General features: G+C 42.5%; 2 protein-coding genes across 3 annotated transcripts in view; one reads left to right on the top strand and one right to left on the bottom strand.

The window, feature by feature from the left end:
• The window catches only part of LOC133123848 (fucolectin-1-like), a 31,207-nt gene extending 13,208 nt beyond the window's left edge, over positions 1-17,999 (top strand). Inside the window, exons 1-5 of one of the 2 annotated variants that reach the window (XM_061234483.1) lie at positions 12,992-13,003; positions 15,140-15,222; positions 15,781-15,863; positions 16,436-16,718; positions 17,629-17,999. In XM_061234483.1, the coding sequence (XP_061090467.1) occupies positions 15,782-15,863; positions 16,436-16,718; positions 17,629-17,794 (531 nt within the window). In that variant the 5' untranslated portion in view covers positions 12,992-13,003; positions 15,140-15,222; position 15,781 and the 3' untranslated portion in view covers positions 17,795-17,999. Of the gene's footprint in view, positions 1-12,991; positions 13,004-15,139; positions 15,223-15,780; positions 15,864-16,435; positions 16,719-17,628 lie in introns of those variants that run through there. The other variant, XM_061234494.1, reaches the window with a different exon arrangement.
• On the bottom strand, positions 3,825-6,368 carry LOC133123813 (fucolectin-1-like). The gene is made up of 4 exons (XM_061234399.1): positions 6,170-6,368; positions 5,531-5,613; positions 4,666-4,960; positions 3,825-4,192 (listed from the first exon to the last, which is right to left on the bottom strand). The coding sequence occupies exons 2-4, from the start codon at positions 5,610-5,612 to the stop codon at positions 4,027-4,029; spliced, it is 543 nt and encodes a 180-aa protein (XP_061090383.1). The 5' UTR covers position 5,613; positions 6,170-6,368; the 3' UTR covers positions 3,825-4,026.
• Positions 18,000-21,864: the final 3,865 nt, after the last annotated feature.

The following is a 21,864-nucleotide window of genomic DNA, read 5'->3' as shown; positions in this document are numbered from 1 at the left end:
CTATCCTGCCCTAGCATTAGTAAATTAGTAAATGACATGCACGAGAAACGTAAGGTAACATGAACACATGATTAGTTTTGTTAGTTTCTACCCAATCCTGATCTAGCATTAGTCGTTTTAGTAAATAGACAAATGGAAACAATTAGGGAGTGAATGACAGAAGGAGCGAGAGAGAAAAGGCGGAACGCAAGGTTTGCGGAAAGACATGTAAAAGTGTATGCATAAACAACGACCAGTTAACGTAACAATAAACATAAATCAAAACATAATACAAAACGAAACTAAGACGATAACCATTCAACATAACAAGGTAATATAATCGTAACGAAACATAACTAGACATGACGAGAAAATAAATCGTAACAAGAAATAAACTAAACAACATGAGTGTGTGTGTGTACATGTATATGGTGTGTGTGTGTGTGTACATGTATATGGTGTGTGTGTGTGTGTACATGTATATGGTGTGTGTGTGTACATGTGTACAAGTATATGGTGTGTGTGTGTTTGGGACAGAGAGCAGTGTGTGTGTGTGTGTGTGTGTATGTATATGATGAGTGTGTGTACATGTATATGGTGTGTGTGTGTGTGTGTGTGTGTGTGTACATGTATATGGTGTGTGTGTGTGTGTGTGTGTGTGTGTGTGTGTGTTTGGGACAGAGAGCAGTGAGAGCAGCTGGAAGACAGAATGCTGACGTTCTGCATCAGATGTTCTGCGGCAGACGTTCTGCGTGAGACATTCTGTGGTGGGTGTGTGTTGACTCACAGGGCCCCTCTCCCATGTTCATCACACTGGTGAAGAGCAGAGGCAGGCGAAGGGGGAGCATGTTCATCACATTGGTTAAGAGCAGAGGCAGGCGGAGGGGGAGGGGGGTCTGAGAAGGGGAGTTGCGTGTCGATGAGTGCCGGCGGCACCCTGATGTTTACAACCGAGAAAACTTTAAACTGTCCGCGCCGGACACGCCACAGGAGCAGGAGAGCCCCGGCCACGGCAGGAAACATTACACCATCATTCTGTGTCCTGTTATAGTCGGCCAGTTTGCAGGTTCTTTGGCACGAGCTAAAGTGAAATATCATCGTAGAAATACGCTCACACAAAGGTATAGAGGGTGCTGCAGTCTACCCTCATCAAGAGCAGAAACCAACAACATAGTTTTTTTAGAGTAGCATTTAAAGCATCTATGGCAAAAAAAAAAAAATTGAAACCTATGTAAATGTTTGAACCTTGATCTCAGTAGCAACCTCCTTTATTAACTATGGTAGTTGCTTGAGCCTTATTAAACTGCAATGTACAAATAAAAGCATGTCGTTGAGCCTTTCTGTCATGGAATGACCATATCAGTGCCAGATTCATACACTCTCAGCCAATGATGTGGCAACCTCTGCTTTCTACAAGACACAAATTACCTACCGTCTGGTTATAGTGTGTTACATTGTTTGTAAACTGGGGCTACACTACAATTAATTACGGCCATCTAAGATATGAATTGTGTTTGAATTTGATAAAAGGATGGAATGTATATTTATATGTTATTATTATTATCATTATTAGCTAATGCAGCGTCATGCTGGGATACTATAATTATGAGTGAGAAAAGTTGGGTGTCATCTGCGGCGAGATGGAAGAATATTACATCTTTTCTGCCTATGAAAACATCTCCCTGTGTTCATGTTCGTGGATACTACCCGGGGAGGACGTCACATGAACAGGACCCCAGGCATGGTGCTTTCAGTGTGGGAGAGAGCGAGTCTAAGACCAACCCCGCAGACTGGTGTCACAAACTCACAAAGACCAGAACCTTCCACACTCACCCTCAGCTCAGATACTCAGTCAATGTTCACTTCCTTTTAAACTTCTTAAACCAAAATTAGAGACATGCTCACTTGCAAAGTCACTAGCTGAACCATCATTAATCACCAGTGGTGTAAACATAGAAGCAGTAGCTGTGGTTTTTTTTTAAATAAACATTTATGCTACATCATGTTCGCGATAATCCAGGACTTTCATTCAGTGACAAATTATCCTCCTCTTAAAGATCAGTAAACATTAGGGGACTAACAATCCTTTACACTGATGTATACCATGAACTACTACAGTGGAATTAAATTATTAGCAAGTTATTATTTAACGTCCATGTCTCTCACCCTCCGTATAATGAAATACTCATAGTGTTGCAAACTCATTTTAAATGTGAAATAGTGAAATGTTTTCTTGTGATTTGGAATTCAAAAGGTATTTTAAGATGCTGACTGGGAGTTTTGCCAGTATAAAACCATGGATAAAACGTCAGTCAGGTTAAGCCGTAACCATATTTAAGTAAATGTTAGTATTTCTGCAGACACATGTGGGTAGTAACCATGACAGTAAATTCTCTCTTTGTAACCGGCGGAGATAAAATATTACGTAATTCATTGGTTAGAAATTACTTCCATTCTCAATCAAAACGTTTTATAACAGGAACTTCTTATTTCAACCCTGTTCAATCAGCAACCGTTACTCTTTCTGTGGACCAGGAAATACTCTGGGCCTCGTGCCCGGAAATATCTTTGTAAAGTTTCAAATGGCATGTCGCCATCTGCTGTTTAAACCTGCTGCGTGTAGTTGAACGTTACCTGAATATTTATTCTGGCGCTACGTCTGAAATTAGCTGACAATTTAGAATGCCAAAACGGTATTAGTATGTCCATACTTGCATAAAATAGTATACTAAACCCACATGTTTTTTGTTTTTTTCTCTTTCAAAAGATTAATGTCAAAAGGATTCGATAATTTATATAGATGCGCAATGCTATGAAAAAGTCGTTTTCGCCCATCCAGGTTGTCCTCCATTATTGCATATTTTACATCTTTAGTCCAAAAGTCATATTAGACAAAGGGAACCTGAAAAAACACAGGACACATTAAAAATATATATATTACTTAATTAATTTAATGGAAAATGTATCAAACAACCATGATAAAACGTAATGGGCCCCTTAAATGTAGTAAGTGGTTGCACAACTTTTAGCCTGTAATTTGATATAATTACATTAGTCATTTAGCAACCTTATATCCTTCACAGGTGGAGGTTCGTGTAGGACTTTTGACTATATACTGTGTTATCTTCTACTTCCCTGTTTGCCACCTTCTGATCCTTGCCTGTCCTTGCCCATCTGCCAATATTTCTATTGGAAACACTTAGAGTTCGCTACTGGTTCGATTGTTCTGAAGCCTGATATTTAGTAGGTGTTACTTCTGGCTTCATATTCAGTGCCAGGTGCTACCCAGTTTATTGTACTGTAAGGTGCAGGTGTGGGAGTCAAGCTTGTTCTCCATGACTATTGTAACCTGTCATTAGAGGATTCGAGGAGCTTAAACTAAGCCAGGAGGAATTTATGGCTTGCCAAAATAAACTGGAGGGATTTCCTGCCTTCACCAATCAGAAGGGTGCATTCTGATCACTTCATTCAAGGTATAATCTAGCCAGATCAGATTGATTAATACCAGTGTTGACAAGTAACGTTAATGTTCGTAAAGCTGGGTAACATTAGTCGGCTGGTTAACGTTAGCTAGCGTTCACAAACTTACGTGAACGTTAGCAGAGAGAGATCCTTATCTCAAAGGAGCACACTAGCCACTCTCCTAGTAATCTTGATTTGTCTTTCATATGGCTAAACAGCTCTGTGCCTCTAATAAATGTGTTGTAAGATTAATCAGCTACATTTATATCTCCCCTTTATTTCTCTTCATGTGAAGAAAAACGGTTTCAAAATGTGCAAGCACTAATTCCTGATGATTTAACCCTGGGCACCCAAGAGTTTAATCCGCACACACAACATGCAAGTCAATGTTTTACATTCGATTTTATTTGATGCGCTACAAAGAAAATCAAACAGTAAATCGACTTAAAGAAAGATCAGGAGTAGAACTCCAGCAGGTGTTGCGTACATGAAAAGCAGGAAATAAAACTTGATCCCAAGATTGATTTCTTTAGCCAATTTCTTACAGACTACACCGGGCTAAAGTGACCAGCCTTAAATGTGGTATCAGCCACACAAGTTAGCGGGAGGAAGCAAAGCGTTCACTTCCACTTCACAGAGATGAAGGTAGTTCTTTCCTGGAAGGTGCACCGTCACGTAGCGTCCCAGCATTAGCCCGGGACAGGGAAAGGTTTTAGTCTCTCCTGCTCTCATAGATTCAATCTTGCTGCACCTGCAAGAGGGAACAGAAAAAAGTTGCTAAGTGGCTTATTTTGAATAATAATTGTCTAATTATTAAGAGTTCTAACTATGAACATGATGCTGCCTCGGTTACAGTAGCTAGCGTGTGATGAGGGGGAAGCTTATTGTGCGGATGGGCTGGTAATGGAAATGATCTGTCAGTGTGAGCTGGTCTGTACTCTGGTCTGTACTGCAGAGTTAAAGTGTGGGCAGGTCTGTCCTCTGGTCTGTACTGCAGAGTTAAAGTGTGGGCAGGTCTGTACTCTGTTCTGTACTGCAGAGTTAAAGTGTGGGCAGGTCTGTATTCTGTGCTGTTGGCAGCACTCTCTCTCTCTCTGAAGGACACACTTATCTGCTCTGCCCCAAATAGAAAGAGGGCATTGCAGAGGTGAGAGACATTATGACCAGGCATTTCAAAAAAGTGTTTTTGAATATGAGGCTCTGCGTGTAAAGATGGCTACTGACCGTGCATTATTGATGCCGTTGTTCTCCAGGGAGTCGCCGATGAGGATCTGAGCTCCACTGATCCTGTCTCCACAGCAGTCTCCTCTGTTGGTGATGGTGACGGAGGTGATTAAGTAGGACTTCAGCAGGTCCACCCTCCACCAGGAGTTGGGGCTGAATGAGGTGTGGGAACAGGACGCATGGTAGAAATCAGGTTCTTGGTTTCCATCAATGGCATTGGCTGCCAGGCTGAACGCTGCCACAGGGCCTGGTAGAAGCCCTGATTGAGTGGCCTTGCCGCGTAAAGCCACGTTCTCTGCAGGGGGAAATGAACACAATTGAGCCAACATGGCTGTAAAATGCTGTTACTTTATTAGCACCCTGGACTAACTGTGTCCTGTGCAACTGCAGCAGTACTGTGAAATTACCCATCATGCCTTTGGGTGTTCAGCCAAATTCTCCACGGCAGAGGCTGTAAGTCACTGGCCATCAGATCACTTTGGCTCATTGGGTTTATGAGTTGGAGGGAAAGGTTTGTCAGGCATAATATGAGTCTGATATGTGAAGCTGGCTTTCATGCTTAAACGTTTAGTGAACCAATAACATGAAGTTAAATTCCACAAGGTCTGATATTACTTCAGTTAAATCATGTCAGTGGCAATAGTATCTGAATTGAATTGTAATTATATTCAAGTGGTAAAAACATTTGCCTTTGGTCAACACTTCCAAACACCAATTTTTTTATCTCACTTGGAACATTAATTTCAGACAACTGATCCAAATAGATATGGATAAAGATTGATGAAGACTTTTTCAGCGAAACACCTGTACACTTTCATGCACAGGTGATTTCCATGGCAGTGCATGTGCATGGGGTGAAGTGTACCTTCTGTAAATCCTGGAGGAACTGAGCATGACTTGACGGCTGAAAGTGCCACGATCTGAACAAGTAAGATTATCACCTTCATCCTGGAAAAGAGGGGAGAGATTATTGAGCAGAGACCAAGTACATTTTGGAAGTATTCTGGGGAAAATGTACATTTCACAAGTCAAATCTTCAAACAAATATTGAGTTGACATGTGGCTCTACATGGTGCATTCTCAATTTAATTTATTTGATTTAGTTAATTTGACGCAACAGATTTTTCTTCCAATGCAAAGCATTATGAAGGTAATGTGTGCTAGCTAACTTAGCTTAGGTAACCAGATAGCCAGCATGAACCACCAATGATGAGACCCTTGAAGGAACATAACTCTTGAACATATAAAATATTTTTTTACAAAGAGATGAATTCAATGTGAAGATCACGGGTTACCCCATTTAGGGTTAAGCAATTTATAAACATAGGATACAACATTGCGTCATGGCTACATTTTCTCAGAGAAATAAACAGTGAAACTGAGCACAGCTAATGTTCAATTAAATGGTTGAAAGCTTTCAAAAGCTTCATCATTAATTTTGGTCAGATTGCTAATAGAGAGCTTTTCAGGTGGATCTGCAGGTAGATCTATTCTGTAAACTCACCTGTCAGTAAGGCAGCAGGTTCACAGGTAGATCGTTGGTAGTTATTTGGTCTCCAGTGCAGACGTACCCAGAATGAAGCCTCTTAAATACCCCAGAATGGGAGTGCACTCCCTACAGATCTGAAACTGAGGACAAATATTTGTGCAAGTGGGGTGTATGATGATCCATCAATGCAAAAAAAATGCATGAACAATGAGGCAACATCTTCATTTCGTCCAGATTTCCAAGGAAGTTTGTGCTGATGTGTTTATCAGGGGCCTAGTCAGAGCACCCGTCCCCCTCCCTCAGTGACCGATTTCCAGTCAGTTGAGCAAGGAAGGCCAATTTCATAACCAGTGTCAAACCTCTGGACACATTCAGCGCTTTTGCCCACGACGGAGAAATCAGCCTTCTTCTCAGCCGCCTTTAAACTACTAATCCCCTCTGCCAGAGGCCACAGATGAGGGCGACAGGCGACATTGGCTAAGATCTGTTGGCTGCCAGTCGGAGGGTTACTGGTTCCATCCCACCCTAGGTGTGTCGAAGTGTCCCTGAGGAAGTCACCTAACACTAAAATGCTCCTGATGAGCTGGTTGGTGCCTTGCATGGCAGCCAATCGCTGTTGTTGTGTGAGTGTGTGTGTGTGAATGAGGATCATCAGTTGTACAGTGCTTTGGATAAAGGTGCTACATAAACGCCAACCTTTTACCATGTGTGCAGAGAGGCCTCAGTGGAGACTGGCCAGTTGTCAAGGTAATGATGTCAGGAGAAGATAGTCCCTTTATCCTTCACACAGGCTCACAAGTCTCCATGCTCAAGCAAAGCACATTCCGTCAATTATTTGGTGAGCAGGGAGCCGGCCTCCAAGGCTAAAGGCTAAAGGCAGCTGATGGCCAACAGGCTCCTCGTTGGCTGTATGGAGGTAAATCTGGGCACTGGCACCACTCTACTTCCAAAATGTGGCATTATTATTGTGAAAGATCATTGTCTCCTACAGACACCAGGCCTCTTGGGAGAGAATATTATCCGAGGCAGCTGGAGGATGACACGTTAAAGACCGGACTAGCCCTCCACGCCAACCCAGTGGGCCAGCAAGCGTGCAGAGAAGCGCTGGCTATCTGCCTGCCTCCAGGTTTACCCAATCAGATGGTGAAGTGGGGTATGTGTGTGCACTGTACAATATCATTGCCCCACCTAAGCAGGAAGTAGTATTCATGGGAAGGGTTTGGGGGGGTGCTGGAGGACACTTGTACCTGGACCTGGTGGAGCCATTGTCTGATCAAGCCAAGCAAGACTGTTCCTGACTAGTGGCCAGGGCTGTGGTCAACACTGATGGTGGTAGGGTGCCAGAGAGGCTGAACACTCTGGGTACATTGCCAGTATACCTGAAACGGCATCAAAAGGTTGCCTGCACACTTGAATAATGACACTTTGTGATATCCAGGTGCTCATATTTTATTGTATTCTGCAACAACACATGAAAATAATGTCCAGCTGCAACAGGTTGTGCGACCTGAAACCCCAAGTGATGTCTACATCCCAGCAGGCCTGAGTGGAGCAGACCATACCCCAGAACAGACACAGCAGGTAAATGCTTTTCTATGCGAGCACAAAGAGGTACGATACGATACACTTTACTAAAGCCCCTTAGGGAAATTTGTCTTGGACTCATGGCTACATACAGCTTATCAATGGCTCTACAAAGAAGATAACAGACAACACATTACAAAAAGTACACATACCATCCCTTATATTGCACCATCCCATATATTGCACCATCCCTTATATTGCAATATATTGCACCATCCCATATATTGCACCAATCCTTATATTGCACCATCCCATATATTGCACCATCTCTTGAATACACATGACACTATCTAACAAACACACATGACACAATCTGACAAACTATACAGTATTTAAAAATCTGATGGAAGTAGGCACAAACAAATATCTAAACCGGTTAAGCTTCCATCTAGGTACCTTATACCGTCTGCCTGAGGGCAAGAGCTCATATTCACTATGGAGGACATGGGATGGGTCAGACAGTATTCTCTGCGTCTGACTAGAGACAGACTGTTCCTAGATGGACTGGAGGGACTGCTGTTCCTTCCTCCCCATGACCTTCATGGCAGTCTGTACTAGACGCATCAGCTTAGATTTTAATTTTACTGTCAGGTTGCCATACCATGCTGACATCCCATACCTGACCATGCTCTCTAGCACAGCTTGATAAAAAATAAACATAATCCTGTTGTCTACGCCATGTACTCTAAGTCTACGAAGAAAGTAGAGTCTCTGCTGGAGACGTGAGCACCGACTCTCCAAATGTGTATTCCAGCTGAATGTGTTGTCTAAATGAACACCCAGATACTTGTATGAGCAGACCTGAGTAATTGGTTCATCATGAATCACTATAGAACTATGCTCCCCCACTAGCTTGGGGTCTAAGATCATCTCCTGAGTCTTCCTCACATTAAGGATGAGGTGATTAGTGTCACACCAATGCACAAACTTCTCTATCTCATCAAAGTAAGCTGTGGGACGTGTGTCCTTGTGCAGCAGGCTAAGGATAGCAGTATCGTCTGAGAATTTAAAAATAAGATTCCTGGGGCAGCTGTTCCTGCAGTCATTTGTGTATAATGTGAAAAGAACCGGTGAACTGACACAGCCCTGAGGGGCACCTGTACTCATCGATTTAGCTCCCGAAAGGGTGTTGTTGACTCTGACTTGCTGAATTCGATTGGTTAAGAAAGAAAAAAAACCATTTAATTACAAAGGGGTTAACACTCATATGTTTCAGTTTCGTGACCAGTAGATGTGTCTGCATCGTGTTAAAGGCGGAGCTGAAGTCAACAAATAGTAAATGTGAATATGACTTGGGGTCTTCTAAGTGTTTAATAACAAAGTGGGTGATGCTGTTAATGGCATCGTCTGTGCCCCACCCCTGCCGATAGGCAAACTGGAATGGGTCTAGTTGATCTTTCACCTCCTCCTTCAACACAGATACCATGTACCTTTCAAAGCATTTCATAACAATACTAGTTAAAGCCACAGGTCTATAGTCATTATTTTCAGTTGGGCAAGGTTTCTTTGGGACTGGAACAATTATAGATCTCTTCCAGAGTGCAGGGACAATATGTGAGTCCACTGACCTCTGGAAGATGGGACACCATGCTGGAGTGAGTTCTTCTGCACAGGTTTTCAGAAGAAAGGCAGAGATGCCGTCTGGGCCTGAGGATTTCTTTATGCATAATCGTTTAAATAATGACTGGATCTTAAAGGGGTCAACTCACACCCCAAGACTCTGGTCAGAAGTGGAAATGGTCTCCAGCACATTATTACACTCCAAAGAAAAGTCCTGAGTTTCAAACCTAAGATAAAATTTGTTCAGTTCATTAGCTTTTTACAAGTCATCAGTAGTGATGATGTGCTTCTTGTTCGTCTTCATATTTGTTATGACCTTCATAGAGTTCCATAGCTTTTTAGAGTCCATGGAAGTAAAGCTATGCTCTATTATTTCCTTGTGCTTCCTCTTTGCCTCCCGTAGTAGTTGGTTGAGTTCCTTCTGTATTGTTTTCACTCCTGCTTTGTCCTTATTCCTAAAAGCTATTTTCTTCCTGTTAATATAGTCTCTTATTTCTTTCGTTACATACGGCTTGTTATTGGGGTACACTGTAATTATCTTATTAGCAGTCACGCAGTCCGCACAGAATTGGATATAGTCTGTTATTGTATCAGTGGCTACATCAATTCCCTGATCATGAAAAACGTCCCAATTTGTACATAGGAAGATTCCCCTTAATTTCTCCATACTATCATCCAACCATACAGTTACCGTCTTTGTCTGAGGTTTACTGCTTTTAAACAGCGTCCTGTAGGTTGGGATTAGGAAGACGGTGTTGTGGTCAGAGTTAGATAAAGGGGGCTTTGATTTGGCACAGTAGGCACTTTTTATGTTGCCATAACATTTGTCTAAGACTTTGTTGTCGCGTGTGTCACACTTCACATATTGTTCATAGCCAGGGAGGGACAGTTCTAGTTTGCAGTGATTAAAGTCCCCGAGTATGAAAGTGGCAGCTTCAGGAGTCTTCTGCAGTTGCTGATGGACACAGTCTGCTATTCTGGTCGCGGCTCTTGCAGCCTTCCCGCTGGGGGGCACGTATATTGCGCATAATAATATATTCCCGAGTTCCCTTGGGAGATAGCGGGGTCTCAGGAATACACACAATAGTTCAACGTCAGAGTCGCAAACTGTCTCTCTCACAGTGTATTTGTGCAGCGCCACCGGAAATCCTATTGTACCTTTAAACCAAGAAGAGGTGTTCTCCATGTCTGCCCATAACTGTGTACAGGCCGATGCTGTGTTTCACCCAATTTCCACAGGGCAGGCACCACTGACAAACCCAACCAAATCTCTACCAGGAGGTGTGTACATTGATCCAAGGCATGTTGGAGGCAGGAGTGATCCGCAAGACCACCAGCTCTTGGGCGTCACCCATAGTCTCAGTGCCCAATAAAGATGACACTTTAAGGTCTTGCATAGATTATCGTAAACTCAACAGTGTAACCTCCAAATATGCCTTCCCCTGGCCCCGCGATAGAAGAGTCTTGCACTCTGCTCTCGAAGGGCAGGTTCTTTTCCACCCTCAACCTCACCAGCGGATACTGGCTGGTGCCATCGCACCCCAGTGACTTTTACAAAGCCCACAGGGCTCTGTAGAATGACGTTTGGGTTGAGTAATGCCCCTGCCACTTTTCAGAGGCTTATGCAGTCACATCCGGGTGATCAGAACTTCCAGTCTCTTTTGATCCATGTTCCTGATATTATTGTGTTTAATTGTATCATTAAATCAATTGGCTAGAGCCAATAAAACATTTGAAAAAAGCCTGGGCATACGCACACATTTAGTAAAATAACAGTGCTGTGCTTTTTGAAGAGAGTTAGAGAACTGCAAGACTATCTTTTCAGGAAATTAATAAATATATAAATAGTCCATTTTCATTTTCAAGTCCTTCTCTGAAGATTCTGCACCATATATTTTTCTAGCTTTACCCTCATTCCACATTCTCTGTTCACATTCCACAATGGTCATCGGCAAGGTCATCTGTGATGTACTGCCTTATGCATCATTTCAGCAAATGCTTCTCTGGCCTCTCACTGCTGCTGCAAAGCTAGGTGATCCGGTTTCATTGGAGGAAGTATACAGTTGGATTCACACCTTGAATAAAGGGAGATCACCAGATAGTGATGCCATGTGATGCCATATGAACTGATCACAAGATGGGGGCATGTCAATTCTTCAGAATGTTCCAGAGGCAAACATTCCCTGTTTGTCCTGGTTGGTGTGCTGTATGTTGAACGTCTTGGTCCAGTGAACTTCCTGGTGAGAGTCATTATCTGTGGCGAGTGGCTGGCCAGACAAATGGACCCAGCGATGACTCATCCAGGAAGTCACACATGATCCCAGAAGAACATCCAAAGACCTGCAGGCCTCTGTATCCTCAGCTAAGGCCAGTGTTCTTGACTCCACAATTAGAAATAGACTGAGCAAAATGGTCTTCATGGGAGAGAAGCAAAAGACCGAAAGAAACCTAAATGCTCAGTTCACATTCGCAAACAGAGCGCCTGGATGATCCCCAGGCCTTTTTGGATTATGTTCTATGGACAGATGAGTAAAAAATGCTGCTATGTTATTATGTTTTGCCAAAAATGAAGGATCAGGTATCAATTGTCCCTTGTTCTTGTTCATTATATTAGTTGACTATTAAGGACTAATATTAGAACTAATATTCCTATAATAAATTGCCTGTGGATTTTTGTTTTATACATTATGAACCATAGTATATGTGGTGTGTGCAGGGAAAAATGCACAAATAAGATATCACAGGTGAGAATCGTCTGATGAAACAGATCCAGTAAAAAACATTAATAGCTATACTTGAGTTTAACTTTCGTATTTATTTGCAAAGAAATTTCTTACCGGCTTTCTGATTTGAATCAGACATAATAAGGCTCTTATACACACATTTCCAGAAGGGGGGGCTTTACCAAAACAAAAAGACATGAAGCTGGCCACGAACATTTATCAGTAATTTGTCTTCTGAATACCCCTTGTTGACCTTGCTGTAAGACCAGAATGTGCTAGCTGAGAAGCAGAGACCTTAAGGTCAAAGGCTGTCTGTCTGCTGGAGAGAGACAGAGAAAGACTCATAGTAAGCACTTAATTCAGAAAGTGGTCTAATAGTAATAAGGATTATCACTAAAAGGTTATTTGTAATCATGTAATTGTCTTTATGTTAACACACCTTGTCAATTAAGAATCAATTAAGAAAATTACCCTTACAGGTGTTATTGGTCAAAAGTTATCTTTGTTAGAAAAATGCTAAAACTTTTTTTCCCCCCTAAAACCAAAATAACACATTCAAATGGTACATAAATCAAATGGTACCATTTAACCATGGTAACTCTTGATCAAGAGGGTTTCAAGGCAGTCCATCTTACCTAAATATAGGGACCACCATGAATCACAATTTCTAATGCAAAAAATGTCCTGTTATTTGTCTGAATTTGCACAAATTCAAAGTGCAATTGAAGACTTAAACAAATATCTCCTTGCCACAGGTTGTGTAAGGGTTGGATTAAAGGCTCAAAATAATAAACTCATTCACCAGCTCCCAGCCCGGATCTCCTGTCTCCGGTTACTTTTCTGAAGAATAATGCATAGTCAAAGCTCAACTGAACAAATATTATATCTATTTGCCAAAGCTTAGATACACAATGGGTCAACATATCGCCTATATAATGCGCACAGACCACACATCGATATCAGAGTCTCTGCTGAATTCAAGGTAAGCTTTCTCATATGTGTCATTTATGGGGCTTCCGTTTGATCTGGATTTTCAAGTTATTAATGTGATATGAATTTATGCAGGTTTGGAAAAATCATCCAGTATACTATTTTGCACTGCTCCGAGTTTAGTTTAAATGACATTCCCAGGTTTCATGGGTATCTGATGGAAACAGGGTGTGCAGTGTTTAGTAGTGGTAATAATGTTATATAGTTAGCTTATCCATTCTATTGGCTCTCACGAACATGCCCAACTACAACCGTCCATTTGTAACTGGCAGGCATTTATATAGCGCCTTTATCCAAAGCGCTGTACAATTGATGCTTCTCCATTCACCCATTCATGCACACACTCGAACACCGACGGTGATTGGCTGCCATACAAGGCCCCGACCAGCTCGTCAGGAGCATTTGGGGGTTAGGTGTCTTGCTCAGGGACACTTCGACACAGCCCAGGCGGGGGATCGAACCGGCAACCCTCCGACTGCCAGACGACTGCTCTTACTGCCTGAGCCATGTCGCACAGGAAAAATGTAACATAGTTGCAGAGAAATTTGTTACCCCCATCCATGTGTAAGATAATTCAGTATAATTTCAGCTCATCAAAGAACTGACTACCGGCATGTTATTGAAGTGATGACTATTTTAGCGAATCACGTTACATTTCCAACGGTGTATAATTTGTTAGGCTTGCATAAAACAACACAGCATTTTTCCGCCTGCGTAACATTTCAAAAACACTTCTTGAGATTTTATGCCAAAAAAGATTGATGTTTTACAACAACAAAAAATATTTTGGATTGAATATTTCTGAGATGTTCCATGTTCGTGGGCATCTAAATATATTCTCTAAACATTTTATTATTATTCAGTATGCTTATAAATAAAGGTTTTGGGAATTTTTGATTTAAATCACTTAACTACCTTACTAATTGCCTCTCCAGTTTCAATTCTGTTCTGTAACTCTGCCTCCCTATTCTATCACTGATTACTTGTTTAGTTTCAGCAAAGTATTCGCACCTGTCTCTCTGTATCTCTGCATCTCCTGACTCTTTGCAATTGTCTACTCCCTAGTCCGGAGCCGTTTGTATTACATGTGTGTCTTTGTGAATCCAGTCCGCGTTTTCATTTCCCCCTCGTTATTGTGCTATCACCCTTTCAAGTGCTCACCTGATGTTCAGTTCAGGTGAAACACATCACTCCCATGCCCCGCCTAGTTTGTCTCATTCCCCTGTGCATTTATACCTGTCCTTTTCAGTTGCACACTGCTAGTTCATCCTGTCCTGTTTTCTGAGTCCCGAGCCCTTTATTCCTTCCCCCAGTTCTAGCCTCCTTGTTTCCTTGCCCTTGTTCCTGAGTCCTTGCCCTTGTTTATCTGGATTTCCGGTTTTGACCCCTGCCTGCTTCCCTGGACTCTTCTTTGGTTGTTGTGGATATCTGTACCTCTGCCTTGTTGGACTGACCCCCTGGTTTTTGACCTTGGCCTGTTTTTTGACTCCACTCTGTCTACCCCTGCTTTTGCAATTAAACCTGCCATTTTTTCGGCACCCCTGTCTGCTTTAGGTTCTTCTGTTCTCCCCAGCATTCATGTTTGTAGATAGCACTCATTTACAAATCCCGACTAACATAGAATTTGTTCAGTACCAATTATATTAACACACTAATATGTTTATCTTACTAGCAAACTAATATTCACTAATTACGTAACTAAAATATTAACATTCTCCCAATTTCTGCACTGCTCTGTAGCTCCACCTCCCTGTTCTCTGATTGGCTGCCTTAATTCTGTGAAGTGAAACCTGTTCTCTACTATCACTGCATTCCTTAAGTCTATGCAATTGTCTACTCCCTGATCCGGAGCCGTTAGTATTGTAGTGGGAAATTCACAGAACAAAAGATCTCCCTCCTAAAAGCATGATAAACAATCACAAGTCAAAATCAGACTCCACCTTGATGAGCAGGCTGGTTCCTCCAAAACTCTCGATGATTTATGCTATATCAATATATATATATATATATATATATATATATATATATATATATATATATATATATATATAAATACTGCCTGTAATCAATATATCACATGTACGCTGCTTGTTATGAATCAAATGAACCTAGAACATTTTCGTTACAGCTGGGCTTATAAAAACGCAAGAAACCACAGTGTAAACTCTCGAAAGACTAGATCTACCTGTGAACCTGCTACCTTACTGACAGGTGAGTTTACAGACGAGATCTAACTGTGAACCTGCTGCCTTACGGACAGGTGAGTTTACAGACTAGATCTACCTGCAGATCCACCTGAAAATCTCTCTATTAGCAATTTTTCAAAAATGAATGATGAAGCTTTTGTAAGCACTCGATTTCACTGTTTATTTCTCTGAGAAAATGTAGCCATGACGCAATGTTGTATCCTATGTTTACAAATTGCTTAACCCTAAATGGGGTAACCCGTGATCTTCACAGTGAATTAATCTCTTTGTAAAAAAATATTTTGTATGTTCAATGTTCCTTCAATGGTCTCATCATTGGTGGTTCATGCTGGCTATCTGGTTACCTACGCTAAGTTAGCTAGCACACATTATCTTCATAATGCTTTGCATTGGAAGAAAAATCTGTTTGAAATTTCTGTTTGAAATCTCTGAAATTGAGGAAGCACCATGTAGAACCACGTCAACTCAATATTTGTTTTAAGATGTACATTTTCCCCAGAATAATTCCAAAATGTACTTGCTTGGTTGATCTCTGCTCTACAATCTCTCCCCTCTTTTCCAGGATGAAGGTGATAATCTTACTTGTTCAGATCGCGGCACTTTCAGCCGTCAAGCCAGGCTCAGTTCCTCCAGGATTTACAGAAGGTACACTTCACCCCATGCACATGCACTGCCATGGAAATCACCTGTACATGAAAGCGTACAGGTGTTTCGCTGAAAAAGTCTTCATCAATCTTTATCCATATCTATTTGGATCAGTTGTCTGAAATTAATGTTCCGAGTGAGATAAAATAATTGGTGTTTGGAAATGTTGACCAAAGGCAAATGTTTTTACCACTTGAATATAAGTACAATTCAATTCAGATACTATTGCCTCTGACATGATTTAACTGAAGTAATATCAGACCTTGTGGAATTTAACTTCATGTTATTGGTTCACTAAACATTTAAGCATGAAAGCCAGCTTCACATATCAGACTCATATTATGCCTGACAAACCTTTCCCTCCAACTCATAAACCCAATGAGCCAAAGTGATCCGATGGCCAGTGACTTACAGCCTCCACTGTGGAGAATTTGGCTGAACACCCAAAGGCATGATGGGTAATTTCACAGTACTGCTGCAGTTGCACAGGAGACAGGGTTTGTCCAGGGTGCTAATAAAGTAACAGCATTTTACAGCCATGTTGGCTCAGTTGTGTTCATTTCCCCCTGCAGAGAACGTGGCTTTACGCGGCAAGGCCACTCAATCAGGGCTTCTATCAGGCTCTGGGGCAGCCTACGCCGCCATTGATGGAAACCGAGATCCTGATTTCCGCCATGGGTCCTGTGCCCACACCTCAATCAGCCCCAACTCCTGGTGGAGGGTGGACCTGCTGAGGTCCTACTTAATCACCTCCGTCACAATCACCAACAGAAGAGACTGCTGTGGAGACAGGATCAATGGAGCTCAGATCCTCATCGGCGACTCCCTGGAGAACAACGGCATCAATAATGCACGGTCAGTAGCCGTCTTTACACGCAGAGCCTCATATTCACAAACACTTTTTTGAAATGCCTGGTCATAATGTCTGTCTCACCTCTGCAATGCCCTCTTTCTATTTGGGGCAGAGCAGATAAGTGTGTCCTTCAGAGAGAGAGAGAGTGCTGCCAACAGCACAGAGTACAGACCTGCCCACACTTTAACTCTGCAGTACAGACCAGAGTACAGACCTGCTCACACTTTAACTCTGCAGTACAGACCAGAGTACAGACCTGCCCACACTTTAACTCTGCAGTACAGACCAGAGTACAGACCTGCCCACACTTTAACTCTGCAGTACAGACCAGAGGACAGACCTGCCCACACTTTAACTCTGCAGTACAGACCAGAGTACAGACCTGCCCACACTTTAACTCTGCAGTACAGACCAGAGTACAGACCTGCCCACACTTTAACTCTGCAGTACAGACCAGAGTACAGACCTGCCCACACTTTAACTCTGCAGTACAGACCAGAGTACAGACCTGCCCACACTTTAACTCTGCAGTACAGACCAGAGTACAGACCTGCCCACACTTTAACTCTGCAGTACAGACCAGAGTACAGACCTGCCCACACTTTAACTCTGCAGTACAGACCAGAGTACAGACCTGCCCACACTTTAACTCTGCAGTACAGACCAGAGGACAGACCTGCCCACACTTTAACTCTGCAGTACAGACCAGAGTACAGACCGGCCCACACTGACAGATCATTTCCATTACCAGCCCATCCGCATGATAAGCTTCCCCCTCATCACACGCTTGCTACTGTAACTGAGGCAGCATCATATTCATAGTTAGGACTATTAATAATTCGACAATTATTATTCAAAATAAGACCAAAGTCAATGAGCCACTTAGCAACCTTGTTCTGTTCCCTCTTGCAGGTGCAGCAAGATTGAAACTATGACAGCAGGAGAGACTAAAACCTTTCCCTGTCCCGGGCTAATGCTGGGACGCTACGTGACGGTGCATCTTCCAGGAGCGAACTACCTTCAGCTCTGTGAAGTGGAAGTGAATGTTTTGCTTCCTCCTGCTAACTTTTGTGGCTGATACCACATTTAAGGCTGGTCACTTTAGCCCGGTGTAGTTTGTAAGAAGTTGGGTAAAGAAATCAATTTTGGGATCAAGTTTTATTTCCTGCTTTTCATGTACGCAACACTTGCTGAACACTTGCACTCCTGTTCTTTCTCTGAGTCAGTTCATTGATTGATTTTCTTTGTAGCGCATCAAATAAACATCTCATTTTAAGCATTGACTTACATTTTGTGTGTGCTGATTGGGTCCCCAGGGTTAAATCACTGAGCACTTCATTCAGTCGTAATAATAATAATAATAATAATAATAATAATAATAATATATTTATATAGCATAAAATGTAGCTGACATGAAGGTGACAGTAACGCAAATAACCATGCATTACAATAGTGGTATGATGAAGAGCATCTCTGAACACACAATGCGTCAAACCTCAAAGTGGATAGGCAACAACAGCAGCAAAAATCTGAATTGTATTACAGCGCTCTGTTTACTGTATTGTTAACAAGGATCTGTGTGCCACAGTGGGGTTGTTTGAGTTCAGCAGTCTGCTATTACATACAGGCCTCTGAAAGCTGCACTATGTGAACACAGTCCCAGCTTTGTGTGTTTCAATACATAACTCACAAGCCCCCGTTAATGTAAGGAAGTGTATACAGTGGCTTCCTACAGTACATACACAAACACTGCAAACTAACAAATAATACAATAATACAATGTTATTTACATTAACATTATCTGTTAATGTTTTCCAACAAGTGTAAAGTATTATTAATGATTCAATGGAATCAACAAAAGTCTTACATTATTCCAAAAAAAAATGTGTTTCCCCAAAGAAACTGATTTCACAATTATTGGCACTCCTGGTTTATTACTTTATATGTTGTTCTCACTTAATAATTTCTTGTGGATTGTGATGTATCTTTGGAGTTGTTGTCCTGCTGGAAAATATGACCAAGTCTTAGCTTCCTTGCAGGGACAATCAGATATTCTGCCAAAACTTCAGACTAATATTTTGTTAATGCTTTATATCAAACTGTTGTGGTAATGGTCTGTGTTTCCAACACCTCTCATGCACAATACTTCACTTGCTTAACGCTACACTTGCAAGTCAAACTTGCACTGCTGCTTGAATTGTGAAGTAACCTTTTGTTTTTGGCATGCACCAGAAGCGGAATGAGTGGGGGTTGATTAATCAGTTTCCGGTTTTTTGGGCGTGCCTCCCATTCTGCGGTATTTAAAAGCCTTCACTCTGGGCCAGAAGTGGAATGAGTGGGCGTTCCAAAGGGTACACCTACGAGCAGATATGGGGCTGCCTTTTCTGTTTCTGTGAGACAAAACATGCCTGAGACCAGTCGCTGTTGTGTCTGCTAGCCAACATGTGTTCCAAGCCAGGCAGGAATTCATCTGGTATAAATCTGGTGCAAAAAGTAAAGAGAAAATGAAGAAATTACTTGCTTGAACATTTTCTGCTTTAATTGTGACTGACTGAGGCTATTTACCAAACCAGAGGCTATAAGCCAGCCTACTTAGGCTATTATTTATTTCTGATCGCATTCACTGAAACTCTTTCAAATACAAATTTGGCTTCTAACTGACAAGACAGATAGGACTACTGACGTTGAATGATGAACCGTTTCCACTTTGCCCCCCTAGAGGGCAATTATATCTAACTGTTTTGTGCTAGTCCTATAAAGCTGTAAATATCTCAAAAACTATTTACTGCACATGCATGGTTTAAGACTTTAAAGAAGAGAAATTAAAGAAGAGGCTTGTCCCATTCAAATAAATAAAAATACTACTAAATTTATTTTTTAAATAAAAAATATTTTAAAGTCAAGGACCAACCCAGAACTACATTATATTTGTGCACAAACTTAATGCAACTTGTGTAAAAAATATTGACAACCATTCAAATTCCACATTAGATTTCCCAAACACTGTCCTGAAGTGGGCGGCACGGATGGTGCAGTGGGTAGCACTGCCGCCTCACAGCAAGGAGGTCCTGGGTTCGAATCCACGTCGGCCGGGGCCTCTCTGTGCGGAGTTTGCATGTTCTCGCCGTGTCTGCGTGGGTTTCCTCCCACAGTCCAAAGACGTGCAGGTTAGGCTTATTGGAGAGTCTAAATTGCCCATAGGTATGAGTGAGTGAATGGTGTGTGTGCCCTGCGATAGACTGGCGACCTGTCCAGGGTGTATTCCTGCCTTTCACCCAATGTATGCTGGGATAGGCTCCAGCCCCCCTGCAACCCTGATCAGGATAAGCGGGTTCAGATAATGGATGGATGGATGGATGTCCTGAAGTGTCCCCAAAATCAATCTATTTTTATTTGCATAGTGCTTTTAACAAAGGGGCTTTGTCACAAAGCTGGCTGACAGGAAGAAACCTTGAGCAGAACCTGACTCAGAGGGGGAACCCATCTGCCCCAGGTTGACATCGTATTTTTGGAAAAATGGTTGTAAAAATAAACAGATTAATTAGTACATCCGAATGAATTCCAAATTAATTAAAAGTCCAAGCAGAGGTAAAGGTGGGCTAGAGCTCTGGGCAGGTGCAGGGAGTGGGGAGCAGAGGAAAGTAACATTGTTAGGGGGTTCAGGTAATTTATCAATCACAGTAGGAGAGAGAGGTACGTACGGGAAGGAGAACCCTGGCAGAATAAGGCTATGGCAGCATGGCTAAGGGGAACAGAGGCAGAATAAGGCTATGGCAGCTTGGCTAAGGGGAACAGAGGCAGAATAAGGGTATGGCAGCATGGCTAAGGGGAACAGAGGCAGAATAAGGCTATGGCAGCATGGCTCAGGGAAACAGAGGCAGAATAAGGGTATAGCAGCATGGCTAAGGGGAACAGAGGCAGAATAAGGCTATGGCAGCATGGCTCAGGGAAAAAGAGGCAGAATAAGGCTATGGCAGCATGGCTAAGGGGAACAGAGGCAGAATAAGGCTATGGCAGCATGGCTCAGGGGAACAGAGGCAGAATAAGGCTATGGCAGCATGCCTCAGGGAAACAGAGGCAGAATAAGGCTATGGCAGCATGGCTCAGGGGAACAGAGGCAGAATAAGACTATGGCAGCATAGCTGAGGGAAACAGAGGCAGAATAAGGCTATGACAGCATGGCTAAGGGGAACAGAGGCAGAATAAGGCTATGGCAGCATGGCTAAGGGAAACAGAGGCAGAATAAGGGTATGGCAGCATGGCTCAGGGAAACAGAGGCAGAATAAGGCTATGACAGCATGGCTAAGGGGAACAGAGGCAGAATAAGGCTATGACAGCATGGCTAAGGGGAACAGAGGCAGAATAAGGCTATGACAGCATGGCTAAGGGGAACAGAGGCAGAATAAGGCTATGGCAGCATGGCTCAGGGGAACAGAGGCAGAATAAGGCTATGGCAGCATAGCTGAGGGAAACAGAGGCAGAATAAGGCTATGACAGCATGGCTAAGGGGAACAGAGGCAGAATAAGGCTATGGCAGCATGGCTAAGGGAAACAGAGGCAGAATAAGGGTATGACAGCATGGCTAAGGGGAACAGAGGCAGAATAAGGCTATGGCAGCATGGCTAAGGGAAACAGAGGCAGAATAAGGCTATGGCAGCATGGCTAAGGGGAACAGAGGCAGAATAAGGCTATGGCAGCATAGCTGAGGGAAACAGAGGCAGTGGCAGGGAAACAAACACTGTGCCATGAGGGCAGGCTTGAGACAGTCACCCCCAGACCATGACTGGTTCAGCTTAACACAGCACTACCAACAATAATCCTGTGACAGCACTGACTGCTAAATCCACCAGAGACTCTAGAGCTTATGCAAGCCACCCACTCCTGCACCTCAACTATAGGATAGACTAAAAGGATATGTTGTAAGCCTGACAGTGTCTGCACCCAGAACATGAGCAGACAATTTGTTCCACAGGAGAGGCGCACAATAAGAAAAGCCAAATTAAAATCCAATAAAGGCTAATCTATAGATTAAAAATCAAATAAAACAAAGTCAAATCCATTAAAAGCTTAATGGGTGCTCAGATTAGTCGTAAAAGAAGAAACTGACTCAGCTAATGACCAGAGGGAGACCGTTCGAGAGTCTAGTGG

This window comes from Conger conger, chromosome 1 (genome assembly GCF_963514075.1).
Source record: "Conger conger chromosome 1, fConCon1.1, whole genome shotgun sequence".
NCBI classification, from domain to species: Eukaryota; Metazoa; Chordata; class Actinopteri; order Anguilliformes; family Congridae; genus Conger; species Conger conger.
Note: the sequence above shows the minus strand (reverse complement) of the source record. Positions and strands in the feature narration are given on the sequence as shown.

Coding starts and splice junctions, on each gene's coding strand:
- LOC133123813 (XM_061234399.1), bottom strand. CDS start 5,612: ATGAAGGTGATAATCTTACTTGTTCAGATCGTGGCACTTTCAGCCGTC. Junction 4,961..5,530: donor TCCTCCAGGATTTACAGAAG/GTACACTTCACC, acceptor TTCCCCCTGCAG/AGAACGTGGCTTTACGCGGC. Junction 4,193..4,665: donor AACGGCATCAATAATGCACG/GTCAGTAGCCAT, acceptor TCCCTCTTGCAG/GTGCAGCAAGATTGAATCTA.